The sequence below is a fragment of the Heloderma suspectum genome, chromosome 1 (genome assembly GCF_057233095.1).
Source record: "Heloderma suspectum isolate Gila_16-S chromosome 1, 16-S_ref, whole genome shotgun sequence".
Lineage (NCBI taxonomy): Eukaryota > Metazoa > Chordata > Lepidosauria > Squamata > Helodermatidae > Heloderma > Heloderma suspectum.
The window spans coordinates 242,705,904-242,725,476 of NC_139458.1; the positions used below are offsets into that span (position 1 = coordinate 242,705,904).

The following is a 19,573-nucleotide window of genomic DNA, read 5'->3' on the forward strand; positions in this document are numbered from 1 at the left end:
GCCGCTATGCTCTCCCTGCCCCGGAACGCCGCCAACCACACCCCTTTGCGAGCGCGGAGGACAGGGCTGTTCCATGCTGCTTCCAAGGCAGCGTGGAAGTGGAGGGAGGGAGGTTCCCGGAAAACAGCATATCCTATGGCCGTCTAGCCACTGTCTAGCGGCCACAGGATTGCTCCCTTAATGTCCTATAGATCTTGCTGGGTTTTATGCTGTGCTTTTATCATATATGTTTTCTCTTACTGCAAATTGCCCAGAGAACTGGGCAGCATATAAACATTGTTAAATAAAGGTCCAACCCGAAGGCTTACAGGCATCCTATGCAGAACGGGAGCAGCGGTGGAGGAAATCATCGCCTCTGTGCTCCTCCCAGTCTGCATTTTGGCTAGACAGGCTTTTTTGCCCATGTAGCTGGGGCGCATCTGAGCGGGAGGGAAGAAGGCTGGGGAGGCCTGGGGATACCCTTTCACCAGCATGCCCCCTTTACCCCCTTCTCTGAGGTCGCCTTTGTGACTTTGAAGTAGCAGCATGCCAGCTGTAAGGGGGAAGGGGCAGGGAGCACGGATTCCTGGATCCATGGTTGTAGCGCTGTCTCCAACCTCGAATCCAGAAATCCAAATTATCCTATGGCCCCACAGACTCTGTCTTTCCCACAGATACTGATATAGAAAAAAAAAATCCTGTATAAAGCAGACTTGAGAGATTTAGACCACTGGTTTATCTCCTATGCCTGTAACAAATGAAACCATTAGTACTGCTTGACAGTGGAACTTTCTTAAACAGGGTGCAGTCTCCCTACTACAAGACAGACTCAGCAAATATGACTATGTATTTTAAGTATTACCAGAACAATGAAAACACACCCTACATGTGCACTGAATGGAAGTGGGGTGGGGGAAGAACAGCAGAAGCAGACGTAGAGTAAAATAAACTCTGCAAGATCTCAAGAGACATTTACCTGAAGCACATATCTGGCAGGGATTCCAAACAACATATGAACTGAATAAATAAGAAATATAGCCTCTACTTCCAGGCATCGCAATTCATAAATGCTAGTGATGGACAAAATTTTAAATAAATATTGCTGCTTCCTTTGAGGAATCTTTAAGTAATTTAAACACATCAGAATTGTTGTTCTAACCTGCAGACATTAAAGTGATCTAATGAGGCAGGCTCTGTCTAAACCGATATACTGAAAACCTTTGATTTAAACCTGAGAGATTTCTCCCAGAGCCTAAGCCTGGCAAAGTGATAAGACTTTTAAAATGAGAGGCGGGGGGGGGGGGGGGCAGGGGGAGGAAAGGAGTATCCTTGTACTCAAAGTCTGGATAAACCAAATGCAGGTGATTCTCTATCAACTATTGTTCAGTGTTCAACTGAAAAGGCTGCTGGCATCTATTATGAATCACCTAATTTCAGTCATCTGCAGATCTAACAAAACACACACACAACACACAAGCCAGTACCCTTTGGAATATTCTGAATTGTTAACAGCAAAATCATCATTCATCAATTCAAAATTCATCATTCATTTATCTTGCTAAGACAGTCTGCAAATGGAGAGGAGAAGCTGGTATAATAATTAAGAGACATGTGTGTGCAATAAGCAGATGCAAAATGATAAAGTTAGAAGACGGACATGCAGTTAGCCAATCCCTGGGGTATGTTCCCTTTTCTTTTCCAATTTTTTTCCACACAAAGGGGATCAGTGTGATTTGTTCCCTCTGGAAAGCACAGTGAGGTATGTCTATTCTTCAGCCTCCAGCAGGAAACATAACACAAGAGCAGATGATTTCTTCAACACTAAAAACTTCATCCAAAACTTCTACTGCCATATATTCATGTTGCTTTGCAACAGTTTTGGAAAAAAAAAATGAAAAGGGTAGGTTGGGGTACTCTCAGGACTAACAAGAATCCATACGCTGCAATAAAAGGATGTGAGAAGCTGCTTTTTCCCATTTGAAAAAGTTTATTATTATTACTCACAGTTTTGATTTTTTCAACCACTTGGCAATGTGGGGGAAGGTTGCAGGATCAACTTTTTTCTTTAATGTAACCATTTTGTTTTCAATTATGATACTGTTCAACCCTTCTCAGTACAGGTGAAATGTATGGCTACTTAGCAATACATGTTTTCTTAGCAATGACAAACAATTTCTGCCTTAGGAAAAAATATTCAAGATATGATCTCATTCAAGATGATCTGAGATGGTTGATAACAATGCTATCACACTGAAATCCCATTCACTGGGGAGACCTTTGATTAAACATTTACATTTAATCTGTTATTTAGTAGGTATTTTTAGTCTTGGAGATATACAAGGGACTTCCCTTCCCACAAATATTTACCCGTTACGTACCAGCCAAGGCTAAATCTCTGGTTGGTTGTATCAGATAGTATTACAAGAAATTTCTTCCAGGCATGGAATCAATATAACCAAATCATTCTCATCCCAACAGCTCCTTTGCTGTACCTCTGACTGGAGTGATCTTGTGGTTTTACAGAGTTCCTCTCTAAGACCCAAGTCTACACTTAAAATTTTAACTTCTGCTCCTGTATTTCTGTTCCTCTACTGCCCCCAAATTAAAAAAAAAAGAACGAATTTAACATGCAAACATGTGAAACATCACTGAACTTGAATGTGAATTAGGAGCTCAAATGTTCTTTTGGCACAATCTTTCAGGAAGTTCTCCTGCATTAACAACAGTTCAGCACGGCCATGCGTTTGTTTCGCAATTGGGCTTGCACAGAAGAGCTTCCTAATGGATTCTTCCCTTTGCCTTCCTAACTGGCTAGTTTCAGCTTTTGTTCTTTACATATATAAACATTATGTTATTACCTAAGCTTCTCCAATGAACAGTTTTAGATTCCAGTCAAAGTACTGGAAACAAACACTTTAATACATTGCTTTACATTCCAGATTCACAGTACTCACTGACACACAAACAGTAAGTGTATACGTCTTGTAGATCATTACAGTGGTAAAATATGAGGAACACAAAGGAACAGTAATTTTAGCAAATGATGATGTGACTAAATAAGAGCCAGCCATTTCTCCTTTTAATATAAAAATATCCATTTGCTAAGGGGCACACACGTGGACCTGATTCAGCAAGGATCACCACATAACCAATCCCAGGTGCTGGAATTTTTACCCTGCATAGCAATCATTAGTGCATGCAAATTATACTTGCTGGATCAGGGTGTGCGTGTGTTTAATTTCAGCTCTCTCTCATTCCAAAGGAAAAGGTACATGACCTTAGCACACAGTACAATGCATCTACTTAAAACACAATATGGGTTTGGTAGCAAGTTTGTCTGTGCTTGATTTTAGACACATGTGGCAAAACATACCTACTGCATTTGAAAAATGTTACAAGCAGCGACTTAAGCAAGATGTGAGTCTTAATATTTTGACTGAAATGTTTCCTTGTCCAGCATGAATTCTGCAAATCTCTGCTGAAGCTCTTTCTCTCTTTCCTGTTGTCGCTGAACATCTTCCTTTAGGCACTGCAACAACAAATGAAACACAGTCGGCTCATAAATGTGCCAGAAGTAGCAGCATGCTACACATTTGTACAAGCAGGGAGTTTCAAATGTAACAGTAAGATTCTCCCTCACAATGTACACATAGAAGCCTTTTCCCCATGACTGCACACCTCTGGGAATGTTAGAGAGGCTCAGCATAACCACAGAGATGGTGCCAATTGTGCAAAGCCATTTTTAGTATAGGCAATAGTCAAATGTTCCAAAATTTACAGAGAATTCAAGAAAAATATTTAAAAAAGAAAGAAGACACCTGATGGTATAGTGAAGAGAAACATAGAAGAATCTAACTAAAATGGACACAAATAAAGGAATAGACTGTATCTTTTAAAAATGCCACTATTCCACTTTTAAAAACACAATACATGGAGGCAGCATTCTGTAACAAAGTAACAATATTTAATACAACTTTTTATCATTCCTTCTAGAATTTGTGCCATTCCTTTTGGCTGGCCAGCAGGCCTAGCATTTCACAACTTTACCTCCAGTCTCCTTGGGATAGCAGCATCTTCATGTTTCTTTAATTCCTCAAATGTGCGCAATTCGAGGTGAGCTTGTTCAATTTGGTCCCACAAGTCATTTAATTGCTTTATGAGCCCCATCGCTCGAGACTGATAACCACCAAGTAAGATCTTCAGCTTTTTCTCCATTTTGGCAGCCCTTTTTGCTTCTGTAGTCATGTGACCCCTGTTAATCTGTTGATACAATCATAACATGTACATTATGCATGTGGTAAGATTATACTAACGATTACATTTCTGTAAAGTATTGTAGTATGACCTGCTGAGCCCTAATTCAAGCACAGAAGAAGTTTGAAATGGAAGAGAGGTGAGACAGAGACAGAGGTCTAGGCACAAAATGGACAGCAAGAGACAATGGGTAGAACATACTGGACAGTTGCGTTAAGAAAGCTGAAAGCCATGAAGTTAAAAAGGGAGTTATGCTGTATGGATAGTTCGGGGAATTAAGGCTCACTTGACACAGCCATTGCATCCACATAACACTTGCCACATGGACTGAATGCTGCCACATGGTCTTCTGCAAACTTCCAGAGTTTTTCAGCTCCTACTAAATAAAACTAAAGAAATATGCTTGGACTGAATGATGATGTTGACAGAGAAGGTGGTTGACTAATGACTTTAAGAGAAAAGATGGGGGGAAAGGTTTCGGAAGTTTGCTGATGAGCTTCTCCAGAAGGAGATGTATGAGGGAAACTAGATAATGGATTAAATTCCGAAGGGACGGAATTTTTGCTGAAGATAGGTTTGAAGCAGGATGGATTTAAAAATCCCCAATGATTAAAATACAATCAGATTTAAAACGGATTTCTATTAAAATGTTAAGTGTCTTTAAAAATATAATCTGCTTTAAAGTGAAATTTGGGGTTGATTCAACCATTTTAAAGTGTACATTTATAAGCTCTTAAAACTAAATCCATAATCCTCTAAAAGAAATGGCCAAGGGGGAAACTGTCTGACTTTTGAGATCAAGCATTACATTTGTAAAGATATTTTTATCCTGATTCTTGACCTAAAAGGGATCCACCAGAGATACCTACAAAAAGCTAAACTACACTCCAAAGAAAACACCAGCAGTTAAGCACAATATCTTAAGTCAGTTGATCCTGAAAAGCCCTCTGAAATAAAAATGTCTTGACCCAACTCCTAAACATTAACAGAAAAGGAGCAAGACCAGCCCCTCTGGATATGTTACAACAGACTGTGTATGGTATTTATTATTGCAGTAAATCATCATATTGACTACACTACTGTATCAAGCAAATACCATGGACTTCCATGTCAGGGAAGAACACTGTTCTGCCCAATAACTACTGCACTTCTTAACGTTTCTTGGCACTCAGCCCACAATTAGGAACGTGTGAATCAGCAAAACCCGAGTTTGCCAAAGTTCTCTGAATTCCATCTTGAAACTTGTTCCAACTCGAGTTCGTATCAGATTGCGAGCTTTTTTTCCCTTTTCGCACGAACATCTATGTGTATTTTCCCAAATGTGCACATCAGTTGTGCACATCTTTGAAATGTACACACTCCTCTCCCATTGATTAAAGTGCATTTGTGTACATTTTTCAAAAGCGTGCACATTTTTTCAAATGTGAATTTGAAATTCTGGTCCATGAATCAGATTGCAAGCTTGGAAATGTATGGACTTCAACCGCAGATTGTGTCCAAATCCATGTTCAGTCTGGAAGATGCGAACTGGATAAATCCTGATCAAAAACGAGCTGAAATGAATTCCTCATACATCCCTACCCACAATTCAACACACCTAACTCCGCCTTCAGAACTCCTTATCTTCAAGGAGAGCCCCTGCCCTTCTAGTGCCCCTGCATGTGTGCACAGAGCAAAGTGGGAAACTATTAATTTCACAATTAACCACCATGTCTCCGAATATATATTATTTTGTACTGCAAAGGAGGCAGTATGGCCAGATGCTATGGATTATGTTCCTAGGTAGAATATATAGTTGCAAATTAAATGTGCTTCAGCAGTCAGTTAGTATGTACTGTTGTTCAGAAAATACATGAATTATACAATGGAGAACTACCCTGAGCCTGGTTTTAAGTGAGAGAGATTTGTATTGATCTCTCTCTCTACAGGAATAGGATAGTAATAACCGCTCAAGGTAAAGCTTTCAAACAGGTGTTAATGCAAACTATGGAAGCCACAAAGATGAGCTTATGATAGCAAGCATACAGAGTGCAGGTCTTAGAGCCAGAAGACTCTCTGCCACCACACATCGAGTTCTGCATGTCATTATATGAAATAAATCATCAGCAGCACCAGGATGCAGCACTCCATCTCCATGGCTCTTTACTAATGAAGACTTGGTCTTTGCAGAACTTTAAGAAGACTAACGATTTAGAAGCATGAGCTTGCATAAACTAAACTCATTTCAGTACCTGGCAAATTGGGCTGTAGTTTTCTTTTCTTTTTTTAAAGCAAATTGTCAGGATACCACAGGGGTAGGCAACCTTTCTGGGCCACTGGCATATCTGGAAACTCGAGAAACTGTCCTGGGCACCACCACAAAATGCCGAGTGGCAAAGAACAAATAACCTACTCAAAAGATTGAGTACAAGGCAGAGGTGGGGTCTGAGCCCTAACATACTAAACAATTACTTTGAATCCATAGTTTTCAGAATCAACACAAACCTATTTCACAGCAATCCCAGTAAATATTTTTATACATTTTCTTGCCAGTAAGAAAATTTATAAAAATATTTTAAAAGGGAGAGGTAGAACACCTGGACATGATAGAGGTTTGTAAAATTATGTATGGTGTGGGGAATGTGGATAGGAAGACATTTTCTCCCTCTCTCACGAAACTAGAACCCAAGGTCATCCCATGAAGCTGGTTGATGGGAGATTCAGGACAGAGAAAAGGAAGTACTTCTTCACACAGTACATAGTTAAACTATGGAATTCGCTACCACAAGATGTAGTGATGGCCACCAATTTTGATGGCTTTAAAAGGGGGTTAGACAAATTCCTGGAGGAGAAGGACATCTATGGCTACTAGTCCTGATGGCTATATGCTTCCTCCAGTATCAGAGGCAGTATGCCTATGTACACCAGTTGCTGGGAAACATGGGTGGGAGGGTGCTGGTGCACTCATGTCCTGCTTGTGAGCTTCCTGTGGGCAGCTGACTGGATACTGTGTGAACAGAATGCTGGACTAGATGATCCAGTATGGCTCTTCTGATAATCTTATGTGCCAAGAAATGTTTCCAGGGATGCACTGGTGCCCACAAACACCATGTTGCTTACACCAATATCCAATGGTGCCTTTGTGCAGGTGGCCCAGGCCTGCCAGCGGTGGCCATGATGTAGTGCTTCCAGGGGCAAGTGCTGAAACGAACAGAAGGGGCAGGCCATGTATGCACCAGGGCCAGTGGGCCCGGTCCACCCATGCAAAGGCACCAGTGGATCCAACCCCATATCTCAAAACAAGTGCTTATAAAAACTTCAGATGCCAGACACCATATTAAAGAGGCACTTTCTCAAACAGAAGGAAATGCCTCTTAAGACACTTGCAAGCACAATCTAAAAATACTGGAAGTATGTTTTTTCTTTCAGAAATATTTTTTACTTTTGTGCAAGTTAATCACTTACATCTATTTAGAACGAAATGCATATGATTGAAGAAATCTTAACAGATTAATCAGTTGACAGCAAAAAAAACAGCCAGAGATGCCCAACAGGAAGCCTATGAACAGTAGCATGCCACTCAGTTATCTGGTCTGGCAAGAGGCATGTTCTGAAGTACAGTGCTATACACACACACCACAGTTCAACCAGTCATCCGTGTGCACCCAGTAACAAGCTTACTGAAAAATGCTGGAAGCCACCTGAATGGTTTATAACCCACAGCAATACTGCAGCACTCCACAGGTTGAATACCGTTGCTTAAAAAAGAACTCTCCCAGTGCTGTCAGTTGATATCTTCCTTTGAAGCCAACATGACCAAACACAGCTCAGGAGAGGTAAAGAATCTGACATCTCTATAACAGGGCATGTGGATTTACTTGGTTTCTAAGGCTATTTTTATGGAAAATGTTAAAAAGGCCTTGTGCAAAAAGCATTGCGCAAAAGATGCCAAATTAAATAATGAGTAAAGGCACAACATTTCAGAAATCAGCTTCTCCACACTAAAAGGATTTTTCACTGCACTGGGGATAGAAATACATTTAAAAAAAAACACCCAAAACGCAAAGGAGAATCTTGAAGTGATCTTGATCTTAACTACTAAGTTAAGTGATCTTAACTACTAAGAGCTTAAAGAACAAGTGACTAATCAACAATGCTTTGTCCCTTTACATACAGATCAAACACACTTGGAGCCATCTTTTTTTTAAAATGTGAAAATGGACTACATTAGGAATTAATGTCTGAAGAATTAAAAGTTGTATTCCTTCACTTAAAATTGTTCTAATATGCCAAATACAAATGCATAGGCAAAACTGGAAGGTAGGAAGACAAAGAACAGAAAATAGCAAGTTTTAAAATCTACTACCTGGCTTGCTTGCTCTTAGGTATCTCTGTACTAACTTTAAGATACAACTCACTAGAATAGAACATGATTTTTGAAAAATATAAACATTTATCAAAAAAGATTTAAAGCCACAACAGGGTTCATTGTGGATGCAAGTTAATATGCCCAGGATTGAAAGCACTGACCACAGTCCAACAGAGTTACATGTCCTTATGCGGGTGGAGAATCTCTGTCAGAGTGAGGAGGGCAGAATTCAGTGTTGGAGCAGCTCTCAGGAGCTGCATTTCAGTAAGGGGTGGGGCAGAAGGCAAACGGGGCAAGAAAACAAAGGAAATTCTTACCATGAATTTCTGTTTCCAGGACTCTCAGACAGCATTCCAATATTCTTATCCTTAGGGATTAACCCCTCCTCTTCCATCAGTAGGCAGGGCCAATGTCTTGCCAGTCTCCTCCAGAGGGAGGGGTAGCCCTGTTCTCCAGACCAGTACTGGAGAAGCAGACAACCCCCCCACCTTCCAAAAACAAACGCTAGAAAAATGAAATCATCAACACACCTACTGGCAAGAAGAACGCCAGGTCAAATGACCAATGTGTTAACATCACAGCTGAAGAACTAACAGATAAAGATGAAAAGGAACAGTTCTCCCCCCCATAGGAACACTGTCAACCACCCCCACATGTGCAGAGGAGGCAGAGGCCCTAAAAAACAGCTCACCCTCAACCCAACAACTGGAGGCAGGCGGATGCCCCCCGAGAGTCCTGGAAACAGAAATTCACGGTAAGAATTTCCTTTTTCCCAGGACTCACCAAAGGCATTCCAATATTCTTATCCTTAGGGATGTACAAGAGCATCCATCACTGGGCGGGAGTCCAGTTGTCCAACCTTAAAACTGAACCATCTGTTGCAAAACTCTCCTCCCAAATGCTGCATCAGCAGAAGAGTATTTGTCAACCTTGCAATGCCTAGAAATAGTATGTACAGACGCCCAAGTGGTGGCCCTGCAGATATCCTCAATAGAGGACCAACCCCACAAGGCCGCAGATGTGGCTGCTCCCCTGACTGAATGAGCAGTCACCCCCTGAGGAACCTGTTTCCTAAGGTATGCCACCTGAATACAGTCCTTGAGCCATTGGGAAATAGTAGACCCGGACACCTTTTTACCCAAAGAAGAATCCATGAAGGACACAAACAAAGATTCAGATTTCCTATGTGCTGCTGTCCTATCGAGATAAAAGCAGAGAACCCTCTGTATGTCTAGCCTAAACGAATCCTTTTCTTGTTGGTATTTAGGATTAGGTCAAAGAGATGGAAGAACCACCTCCTGAGATCTATGGAAAATAGAATTCACTTTGGAAATAAACGATGGATCAGGATGGAGCACCACTTTGTCAGAATGAAAAACACATAACTAAGGATTAGAGGACAAAGCCCCCGACTCCCACACCTTGCGAGCAGATGTAACAGCCACTAAAAATACTGTTTTTAATGTAAGAACTCTGAGGGAGACTTTCCCCAAAGGTTCAAAGGGATCCCTCATAAGCGCCATAAGAACCCAATTTAAATACCAAGAAGGAAACCTATGGATAGGAGGATTCAATAATGCTGCCCCTTTTAGAAACCGGCAGATATGTTGATGCGAAGACAGACTCACTCCACCCCTACAACCCAGGACACTATTCAAGGCTGCAGCCTGCCGTTTAAGTGTATTAGTGCTTAAATCTTTTGAGAGGCCAGACAAAAATCAAGAATATCCTGGACCTCTCCCATTTCAGGATTCCTTCTTTCTGTCTTACACCAAACCAAAAAAGCCCTCCAAGTATTGGAATATACCCTATTGGTAGAAGCCTCATGAGATGCTAACAGATGTAAGCACCTCTGAAGAATAACCTAGTCTCCGTCAACCAATTCCGCTCAACCTCCAAGCTGTCAGATAGAAGATATGTGCCTGAGGATGAGTCACCGGACCCTGTATCAACAAGCCTGGCCGGTTGGGAAGTCTCCAACACTCCTAGGTGGAGAGGATGACTGGATCCAGAAACCATGGTCTGCGTGGCCAAAAAGGCGCCATCAGAATTACCTCCGCTCTCAGCTCCTGCATATGTTGAAGTACCTGTGGAAGCAATGGTAGGGGTGGAAAAGCATAGAGGAGCCCTGCAGGCCATGGCGTCACAAGTGCGTTTCTTCCTACTGCTTCTGGGGAAATGTCTCTTGTCATGAACTGGGGAAGTTTGGCATTTTGTGGTGTGGCAAAGAGATCTATGTCTGGCAGTCTGAATCTTTGGACAATCTGATGAAACACCACAGGGTTAAGTGCCCATTCTGCTTCCTGCACCACCCTGAGGCTGAACCAATAGGCCAAGAGGCTGGATTTCCCCGCCAAGTGCTCGGCCTTGATTGATGCCAGATTGTGTTCTGCCCATGTTAGAATAGCACATGCCCCCAAGTGTAACGTCTCTGATTTCAATCCTCCTTGTTTGTTCAAAAAAGCCTTGGCTGCCACATTGTCCATCTGCACTAGAACATGGTGATTCCATATTTTGTCTTGAAACTCCAACACAGCCAACTTGACAGCTCATAGCTCCAGCAGTTTTATACTTTTTTTTTGCCTCTGTTGCTGACCATGTGCCCTGAGTCACTTGTGACTCCGTGTGAGCTCCCCAACTGAACAGGCTGGCATCTGTGGTGATGACAATTCTGTCATAGTTTGCCAGTGACATTCCGCAGATGAGGTGGAAGGGCTCCAGCCACCAACTTAACGCAGACCACACCTCCATAGAACTCTCCATCTTGAAGTGTTCCTTGCGTGCTATGTGACTCTGGAAAGGGCGAAGTAAGTGCTGCAGAGGTTGAGTGTGAAAGCACGACCAACTCTCTATGTCTTGACAGGACACCAGCAGGCCTAGAAGCTGTGCCAATGACATCAAGACCATGTGGTTTATCTGTGCTGCTTCCACCAACATCTGGAGAATTTTACCTTTCTGTCCTCTGTGATCCTGTACTCCCTTGTGTCCAGAATCACCCCCAAGTGTTCCAAGCACTGTGTTGGTACTAATGAGCTCTTCTCATTAGTACATATGTTCACCTTGAAGCCACGTGCCTAGAGACAGGCCAGAGTAGCCTGAGCATCCTGAATCCCATTTTCTCTCGTTGCCGAGTGGACCAGTATGTTGTCTAAGTATGGGTACAGGTAAATCCTTTCCTGTCTCAGATGCACCAGTTGCCAGGATTTTTGTGAATACCTGTGGAGCAGATGTCAGCCTGAAAGGCAGTGCCCTGTATTAGTAATGTTTGTGATGGCAAACAAAACACAGGAACTTCCAGTGACTGACCTTGATTAGCACATGGAGATAGGCCTCTGACAGGTCTATTGATGTAAAAAAAAATTGTTTTCTGTCAAGGTGGCTACTATTGACTTCAATGTCTCCATTTTGAAGTGTCATTTCTGAATGAATTTGTTTAGCCATTTTAAATTCAATACAGTTCCTGTATCCCCATTTTTTTTTTAGAACCAAGAAAATATTTGAGTAGACCCCCGGTCTTTCATGTCCCCATGGGACTAGTTCGATTGCCTGAATGTCCAACAGGTGTTGAATGGCCAGCTTGAAAAGCCAATGTTTCTTTGGATTCTTGGACTTTGGAGTCACCCAATACCTGTTCCTGGAGTGGCAAGCAAATTCCAGGGCATAGCCCTGTGAAACTGACTCAAATGCCTAAGCATCCGTCATTGTCGACGACCATCGATGAAGAAAACGAAGAAGCCTGCCCCCGATAGGACTCTGGCATCAGGAGGAATGTAGCTTCTTTGCCCCTTTGCCTGAGCTTGCTGATGTGTTTGTGGTCTGTACCTGCTTCTTGTACGTGTCTCTGGTTCGTGGCCTCTTGGGCTTGTGATCTGAGAAACCTTGGGACCTAAAGGAGGATTTGTAGGGATGAAAACTGGACTGAGCCCTGGCATTCTTTTCCTCTTTCTTGGATGCGGGAAGTGCCTTCTTTCTGTCGTTTCCCTCCACTAGGACTTTCTCGAGAGGCTCCCTGAAAAGCCTGGCACCTGCAAAGAGTGAGGTAGCTACCCTAGCCTAGGAGCCTGGATTCACATCCCAGCTGTGCCGCCATAAGTTTCTGCGAACTACCATGTTAGCCGCCACAGCTCTAGATTGAGCCTGAACTGCATCCATGTAAGAATCTGCCAAGAGCATTGCTGTTTGCGTAATCTTGTGTAACCTGTCCCTCACAGGTTTGGGAACAGAGTCCAACTCTTCCAGACCTTGTGCCCATATGTAAACTGTCCTAGCAAATATGGAATTTGTAACTGATGCTCTAAAACCTAATGCAGGGGCTTGAAAGTCCTTTCTGAGCCCAGCCTCTACGCATTTATGACACGGATCCCGTGGCCTGCCTTCTCCATCTGCAGGAATAGCTGCTGTGGAAGTAAATGCATCTACCAGAGGCACCTTTAGCTGATCCATAACTTCCTGGGGGAGTGTGTACAGTTTGTTAGCTAATCGGTGGAAGGCCTGCTTCTGGCAGGATTGTCCCACTCCGCCTTACATATCTTCCTAAAGGAGGAGGGAAAAGGGACTGTAGTAGGCTTTTCATCTTCCTGGGGAAAAACTACCCTACATCCCAACTGGCATGGGTTATTCCCTCCTTCTGTCTCTGTTTTCTTATCCCCAATGAGCTGTATGGCCCAGCAGGCTTTAGCTAACAAAACTGGGAACAATTCTGGCTGAAGAAGACTGTTAACTTTGGGAATTGCCTGCTTTATATCTTCCTCTGATACTTCCCCCTCCTCCCTGAGCTCAGAATTAGATACAGCCTCTGAGCTATTACGGGAGAACTGAGGAACAGCCTGAGAAACAGCCCTGTTGTTCACTGCTCTCTGGGATGGTTTAGATTTAAGTGCCTTAAATTTAAGTTGCTTTCCCCTGAGCTGCTGAAGACTCTTGTGCCTCCCTCCTGCGTTTGCCCCCTTGCCCTCCCTACTAGACCTTGGATCAGATGAGGAAGACTGTCTGGAGAAGGGGCTCCTAGAGCAGGGGGGAGGGAGAAGAAGAGGGCGATCTACATCCCTTATGTTTGTGATGAGATCTGCCCCTCGAATAGCTATGTCTGTGTCTTTTCTTCCCCTTATGGGACTTGGGGGGGGGCAGGGAGACCCATGGGAAGAATCCCTGCCTACACCCCACCCAGGCATCCTAGTCCCCCGCACTTCGAGGACTAGGGCTTGTACCCACTGAACAAACTTAGGGTGTGCCTTATCCCCATTTAGACCTGGGAGCTTGGGAGATGGGAGAAGATGCTCTACTCACCTCCTCTACTGATATACGTCGTTCCTGGAGCGCACTGCAGTCTTGGCTGCTGGCGGTAGAGGCAGCCAAGTCAACCACGCTATGGGATCACTCCATCTCCATCTCTTTCACACTGAGTGGAGAAGGAGAGAGATGCGGAGGCCAGCACCTGCCCGCCTGCTGCACAAGGACAGGAGGCAGCAGGGCTCTCTCTCTTCCAATTGCCTGCACTACAGAAGATCGGCAACAGCACCCAGCCTCAAAACAGCAGGAAAACATGCCCCGTTGCAGCCTCAATGGCCCTGCTGTGGAGGGAGGCTGGAGGCTCCTTGAGAATCAACGAACGCTCCCTTTGTTCTCTATGTGTAATCCCGCGCCACCCTAACTAGCCTGTTGGGGGGGGGGGGGAGTGGAGAAGACCTATAACTGAAGAACAAACAAACAACTGATGCAGTGAGCCTAGAGCTCACCCAAGGCCCTGCTGTACTGCCAGTAGGCAGGGCCAGTCTGGAAAACAGGCTACCCCTCCCTCCGGAGGAGACTGGCAAGATATTGGCCCTGCCTACTGATGGAAGAGGAGAGGTTAATCCCTATGAATAAGTTTACTGGAATGCCCTCCATGAGTCCTGGGAAAAAGGTGGAGCAATTTTTCTTTTTTACAAAACCCAGCATGTTGTAGCTTAAAGCCCCTGCTGCCAGTAACTTAGTCTTAGGAGAGGCATTTCAACCTTTTACACTGAGGAAAAACTGCACAAAAGCTGGGAAACCACCACACAATCAGTGGCTGGGGAAAGGGGGCAAAGCCAGGGAAAGATGTCACCATCTGGGGAAGCCTGGAGGGCAGGATTGGGACCCCAAGCTGGCCAGATTGGACCCCATGGCTGAGTTTCCACACCCACCTTACACCTACTGAAATTAATGAATTTACTCTGTGCTGGATTTTGGCTCTTATTTCAGAATGTTTAATTTCCCCCCACCCACATGCCTCAGAATATTCTGTTTAGCGTATTTAGATACTGCAGGTATGAATAGCAAAGACTACTTTCTGAGAAGGGGAACATTGCTTATTTTATGGCCATCACAATGCACAATGCATTACAGATTAAATTTATAATTAATAACTAATTCAAAATTATAATTAAGTTGCCTCTTAGAGAAGTGGCAATGACTTTCCAAATTATTCTTTGCTTTCCAGTCTATCAAGCAACAGACTTTCCCTGTTTCCTGTTCCTTGTTAATATGGAAGTCTTTAGAAGCTCACAAAAGGATTTGAGTGACCTCAGTACTTGTAACAATCACCATTTATTAAAAATTGCTGACTCTACATTCATGCCAACTACAACAAGTAATTTAGTCTATAAAATTTTAAAGCTCAGATACCAGGCTGAAATTCCAAGCACTTATATGGACATATGTTTAAACAGTAGCTTGTATCCTTTACTTACAACCTAAGAAATGTATTCCAATAAAGGCAAGCAAGTGCTGTTCCTTTGTGAAAATGAAAAATGAGTAAAAAAATGAATTTCTAAAAATTATTTCCTACAATTCATGAACTTATTTTACACAGCGTCCTGTCAACCATAACATGTACAGGCAGTGGGGGAGAGGGGGAGACTGAAAAGAGCAGTATATAAGCAAGCATTTGTCCATGACAAACCACTGCCTTAGCTCTGCTAAGGCAGCACTGTCTTAGCTGATTTGTGGGAGATTCAGGACAGATAAAAGGAAAGGACTTCTTCACACAGTGCATAGTTAAACTACGGAATTTGCTACCACAGGATGTGGTGATGGCCACTGAATTTGGATGGTCTTAAAAGGGGGTTGGACAAATTCCTGGAGAAAAAGGCTATCAATGGCTACTAGTCTTGATGGCTATGTGTTACCTTCAGCACCAGGGGCAAATGAGCTTATGTACACCAGTTGCTGGGCAACACGGGTGGGAGGGTGCTGTTGCACTCATGCCCTGCTTGTGGGTTCCTGGTTGACAGCTGGTTGGCCACTGTGTGAACAGAATGCTGGACTAGACGGACCTTTTGTCTGATCCAGCAGGGCTCTTCTTATGTTCTTATGGTCTCTTCTGAGGCTACAATTGTATATATGCTTAACTGGGAATAAATCCCATTAAACTGAATGGGACTTATTTCTGAGTAGAAATATATAGGATTGTTTTCTGAATCTTAAGAGGACTATTTAAAACAACCAGGAAGAAATTTAAAAACAACATATACCATCTTGATTAATATTTCCAAAAGGAATAGGAAAACTTGCATGAATTGGACAAATTCAAAAAAATACATAACTTCTTTAACTTGAAATAGAATGACTTGGGTTGTGGGTATTATAGAGAAGGCATGCATAATGCAAACTGTAAACTGTCTTGGGTGTATTGGCAGAAAGGTGGTAAATGTAATAAAATAAAGGAATTTGGGTAGGGGACTAAAATTCATACAGACAACCACAAATAGTGGTTGAGGAGGCACAAGACAGGAATAGAAAAGAAGGTATAGAGTGCAGATGTTCTGACCTCTGGAAACAACATGTAAGTTCCCTCTTGTTTATATGGGGTGCTTTACACATTATGAAATTAGTAGGTATTCCCGTGTGAGAGATGCAACCTTTCTGGTGCGTGTACATATTTATGGCGATGGTATATGGCAGGCCCACACTGTACACTCATTAATGACATAACGTAGAAACCCACTGGCAGATGCTGACCGGCAGCATTTAACAGTAGCAAATCATGGGTTAATTAACCTACACTTTGCTGGGTTGCAGGCCATGCGCGAGCCACACTTTGTATAATCAACCTCCAATTGGCCCAATCGTGGGTTGAGTGATGTGTGAACCAGGAACATATGGGGTTGTTCGCACATAACAACAACCCATCAGTTTAAAAGCCAATGTGTTGTCAGAGATATGCGGTTGCACTGCCTGCCGTACACCCAGCTCTTCTACTTTACAGCACAACCCACAATCGGCTCCTTTGTGGTTGTGCAGTGTGACATGCAAACCCAGACCCTGGCAATTAATCCATGATTTGCTGATTATGTGTAGATAGGGCCACTGCATACATGGCTTCATTCTCTGACCACATGTAGTGATACAATCTTAAGAACTTATAGTATAAAAACTAGGACTGTCAACTAATTAAAATATTTGTAGTTGATTACTCAGTTACTTTTCAACTGGCTGGTCAAGCTTAAACAATCTGCTTATTACCAAAACCTCAACAGCCTTTTTGAAATACTGAAGGATGTGTAAATAAAAGCTACCACTGTTAGAAGAACAACATTAATCTTCTTTATTCCTTATGGCAGCAGCACACCAGAACCAAAATAGCTTCAAAAATAACCCAAGTGTATCCTTGCTCACAGCACCACTGACAGTGAGGCTTTCCATTGATGTATTGTTCCACAAAAAATTATCCATTTAAAAAATGCATTAGGTTGAATCTAGAGAAACACATGTGTTAACAGCACTAGCAGAAACCAATTTCTCAGTCTCCTCCATCACCCACCCACCAAAAAGGCTCTCCCTAGGGAGCCCTACTGAATGGGATGGGCTGTGGTGTAGGGGGGCTGAGAGGGAAGGAAGGGGGAATTTCCAAAAATTGGGCAGAGGGACTTCTCGGAGGAAGAGAGGCGGGGAAGTCAGGATCCACCAGCCCCATTACAAATGTGTTTTTCTGGATCCAACCACTTGTTTCATAGAATTAATTGGTGACATAATGAATAAATACAACACAAAGCAAAGTAAGCAATCGTAATGGAAACAACCAGCCAACTCTAAAATCAAAAGTTATTAACATTTTTCAAGTGACTATCTCTAAGAAGCACGCATATTTATACATACAGCTCTTCTGGCATGCTGAAATTAGTGTTCTAACAGTTTTCAATGACTTTAATTTTTCCCTTAAAATCTGAATAATGTAAGGGAAATGTATGCTATTACGCCATGTCTTTAAAATTTACAAGTATTCCAATAAAAATGATTTCCAAGTAAAGCTTTGAATTTGCCCAAATATAATACTCAAACCACTAAGCTGGTGAATGTACCATTTAAACCATTTCATTTTTTCCTAATCAAATCTTTCAGTTCAACTACCTTTGGTTACTACAAAAACTGTTGAAATATTTCTACAGCATGTACACCTAACACAGCATACTTTGTTTCGTCTACTAAATAGAAGTCAAATAAAAATGCTAAATCGGATCTCCATCAATTTAGGGCAGCAGCAAATTTTCTGAGTCAAACTTTTCTGGAAAACCCACATCATTGGCCACCAATTAAAATTTCACCCTCACTGATGTTAATTTTGATCCTTTTAAAAACTGGTTGATTGACTCAGAAATAATCTACACTGAGTTCAATGGGATTGACTCCCAGGTAGGTAGGTATGGGATTGCAGCCTAAAAGGATGCAACCCTAGTACTGCACTCCTGTCACTGGAAACACTACATGGGCCGTCTTGTTTCAGCGGACTGCTTCATATGCATGCATGTCTACATGAAGGCAGATACCACTTTTTACAATTTTAAAATTATGCATGCGCATTTGAACTGCTCAGGCCGAACTAGCACAGGTTGCCTCCATTCATTTCATGCTACATTCCATGTGGTTAAACCACAGAATTTCTGTATTAGAACACTACATTACACTATAGAGATGGGGATTTCTTAATGTATCCTGGGCACATGGTTCGGATGGAGATAGCATTGGGGAATATATTTGCACCCAATAGGAATGTGAATGTTGCGTAAGTTATTTTTTAAAAACCTGTCAAAATAAGATTTAAGCACAATTTACTTAGGAATCTTAATTATTCATAAAAATGGGGCTCACACCAACATCCCCTGAGGTGAGATATAACCCGATATATAGTCATCCCAGAATGATTAGCTAAATTAGACCAGATGTGTATGGCCTGCATTTAAATTTTTTAAAAATGGCTGCTTTGTGTTTTATGTTTTGTTTAATCCAACAATCAGAAGGCCTAGGGGTGAATTACAATTTTGCAATTTACTACATGGATTGCATTCCACTGTTTATTAATACCTGAGTTGAACGTCTCCTGAATAATGTAGCTAAACGTTAGCTTGTAACTCAACAGCAAGCCAAGGTGCTGGAATAATAAATGAAGTGTCTTTATGCTTTTAACACAACAGGCTTGCCTTAATGCAAATAAGCAACACAGGGCAATGTCAATAATGAAAGTTTACATCCAAGCAGTTGGTCACATTCTATGACATCGTAGTAGCTCAGCCAATGGTCCTTCCCATCACCTCTTGCCTTTTCAGCTTCTTGCCCACTTCTCCCCATTTCGAACCTGAGACTCATCCATCTTTTGCTTTTCTGCTTCTTTTAGTTTCCCTGCCTCTCTCTTTCTGCTGCTTCTTCTGGACCTCTCTCAAGTCTCTCCTTTTCTTTCCTTCAGGTCTGGGCTCAGAGGCAGACAGAGAACAGCCAATCTGTATTTACTGTTTTCAGGCTAAATGTACCACATCACCATGAAAAACACACACTAGAGAATTCTTTAAACTGAAGACACAATAGGAGTGGTGCTAGAACTTGGGGAGTTAGTTGTGTATTTCCTAACTAGCACTCCAAAATTGAGAAGAGGCATTCACTTTGTCCCTACTTTCTCTTGTTGTTACAACCTTTGATTTCATACTATGGATTTAGGAATATGTGCATGTGCGTACTATTATTTCTGTCTTAAGGTCACCA

At 42.4% G+C, this 19,573-nt stretch overlaps 1 protein-coding gene across 4 annotated transcripts in view; it reads right to left on the minus strand.

The window, feature by feature from the left end:
* Positions 1-1,946: 1,946 nt before the first annotated feature.
* The window catches only part of CDC5L (cell division cycle 5 like), a 56,686-nt gene continuing 39,059 nt past the window's right edge, over positions 1,947-19,573 (minus strand). For 2 of the 4 annotated variants that reach the window (XR_014786074.1, XM_084822279.1), the window contains 2 exons: positions 4,027-4,239; positions 1,947-3,508 (listed from right to left, as the gene is read on the minus strand). Coding sequence is in view for 1 of the 4 variants with exons in the window: in XM_084822279.1 (XP_084678405.1) it covers positions 3,404-3,508; positions 4,027-4,239 (318 nt within the window). In the remaining 3 variants the exon portion in view is untranslated. Of the gene's footprint in view, positions 3,509-4,026; positions 4,240-8,898; positions 9,086-19,573 lie in introns of those variants that run through there. The other 2 variants (XR_014786071.1, XR_014786073.1) reach the window with 2 other exon arrangements.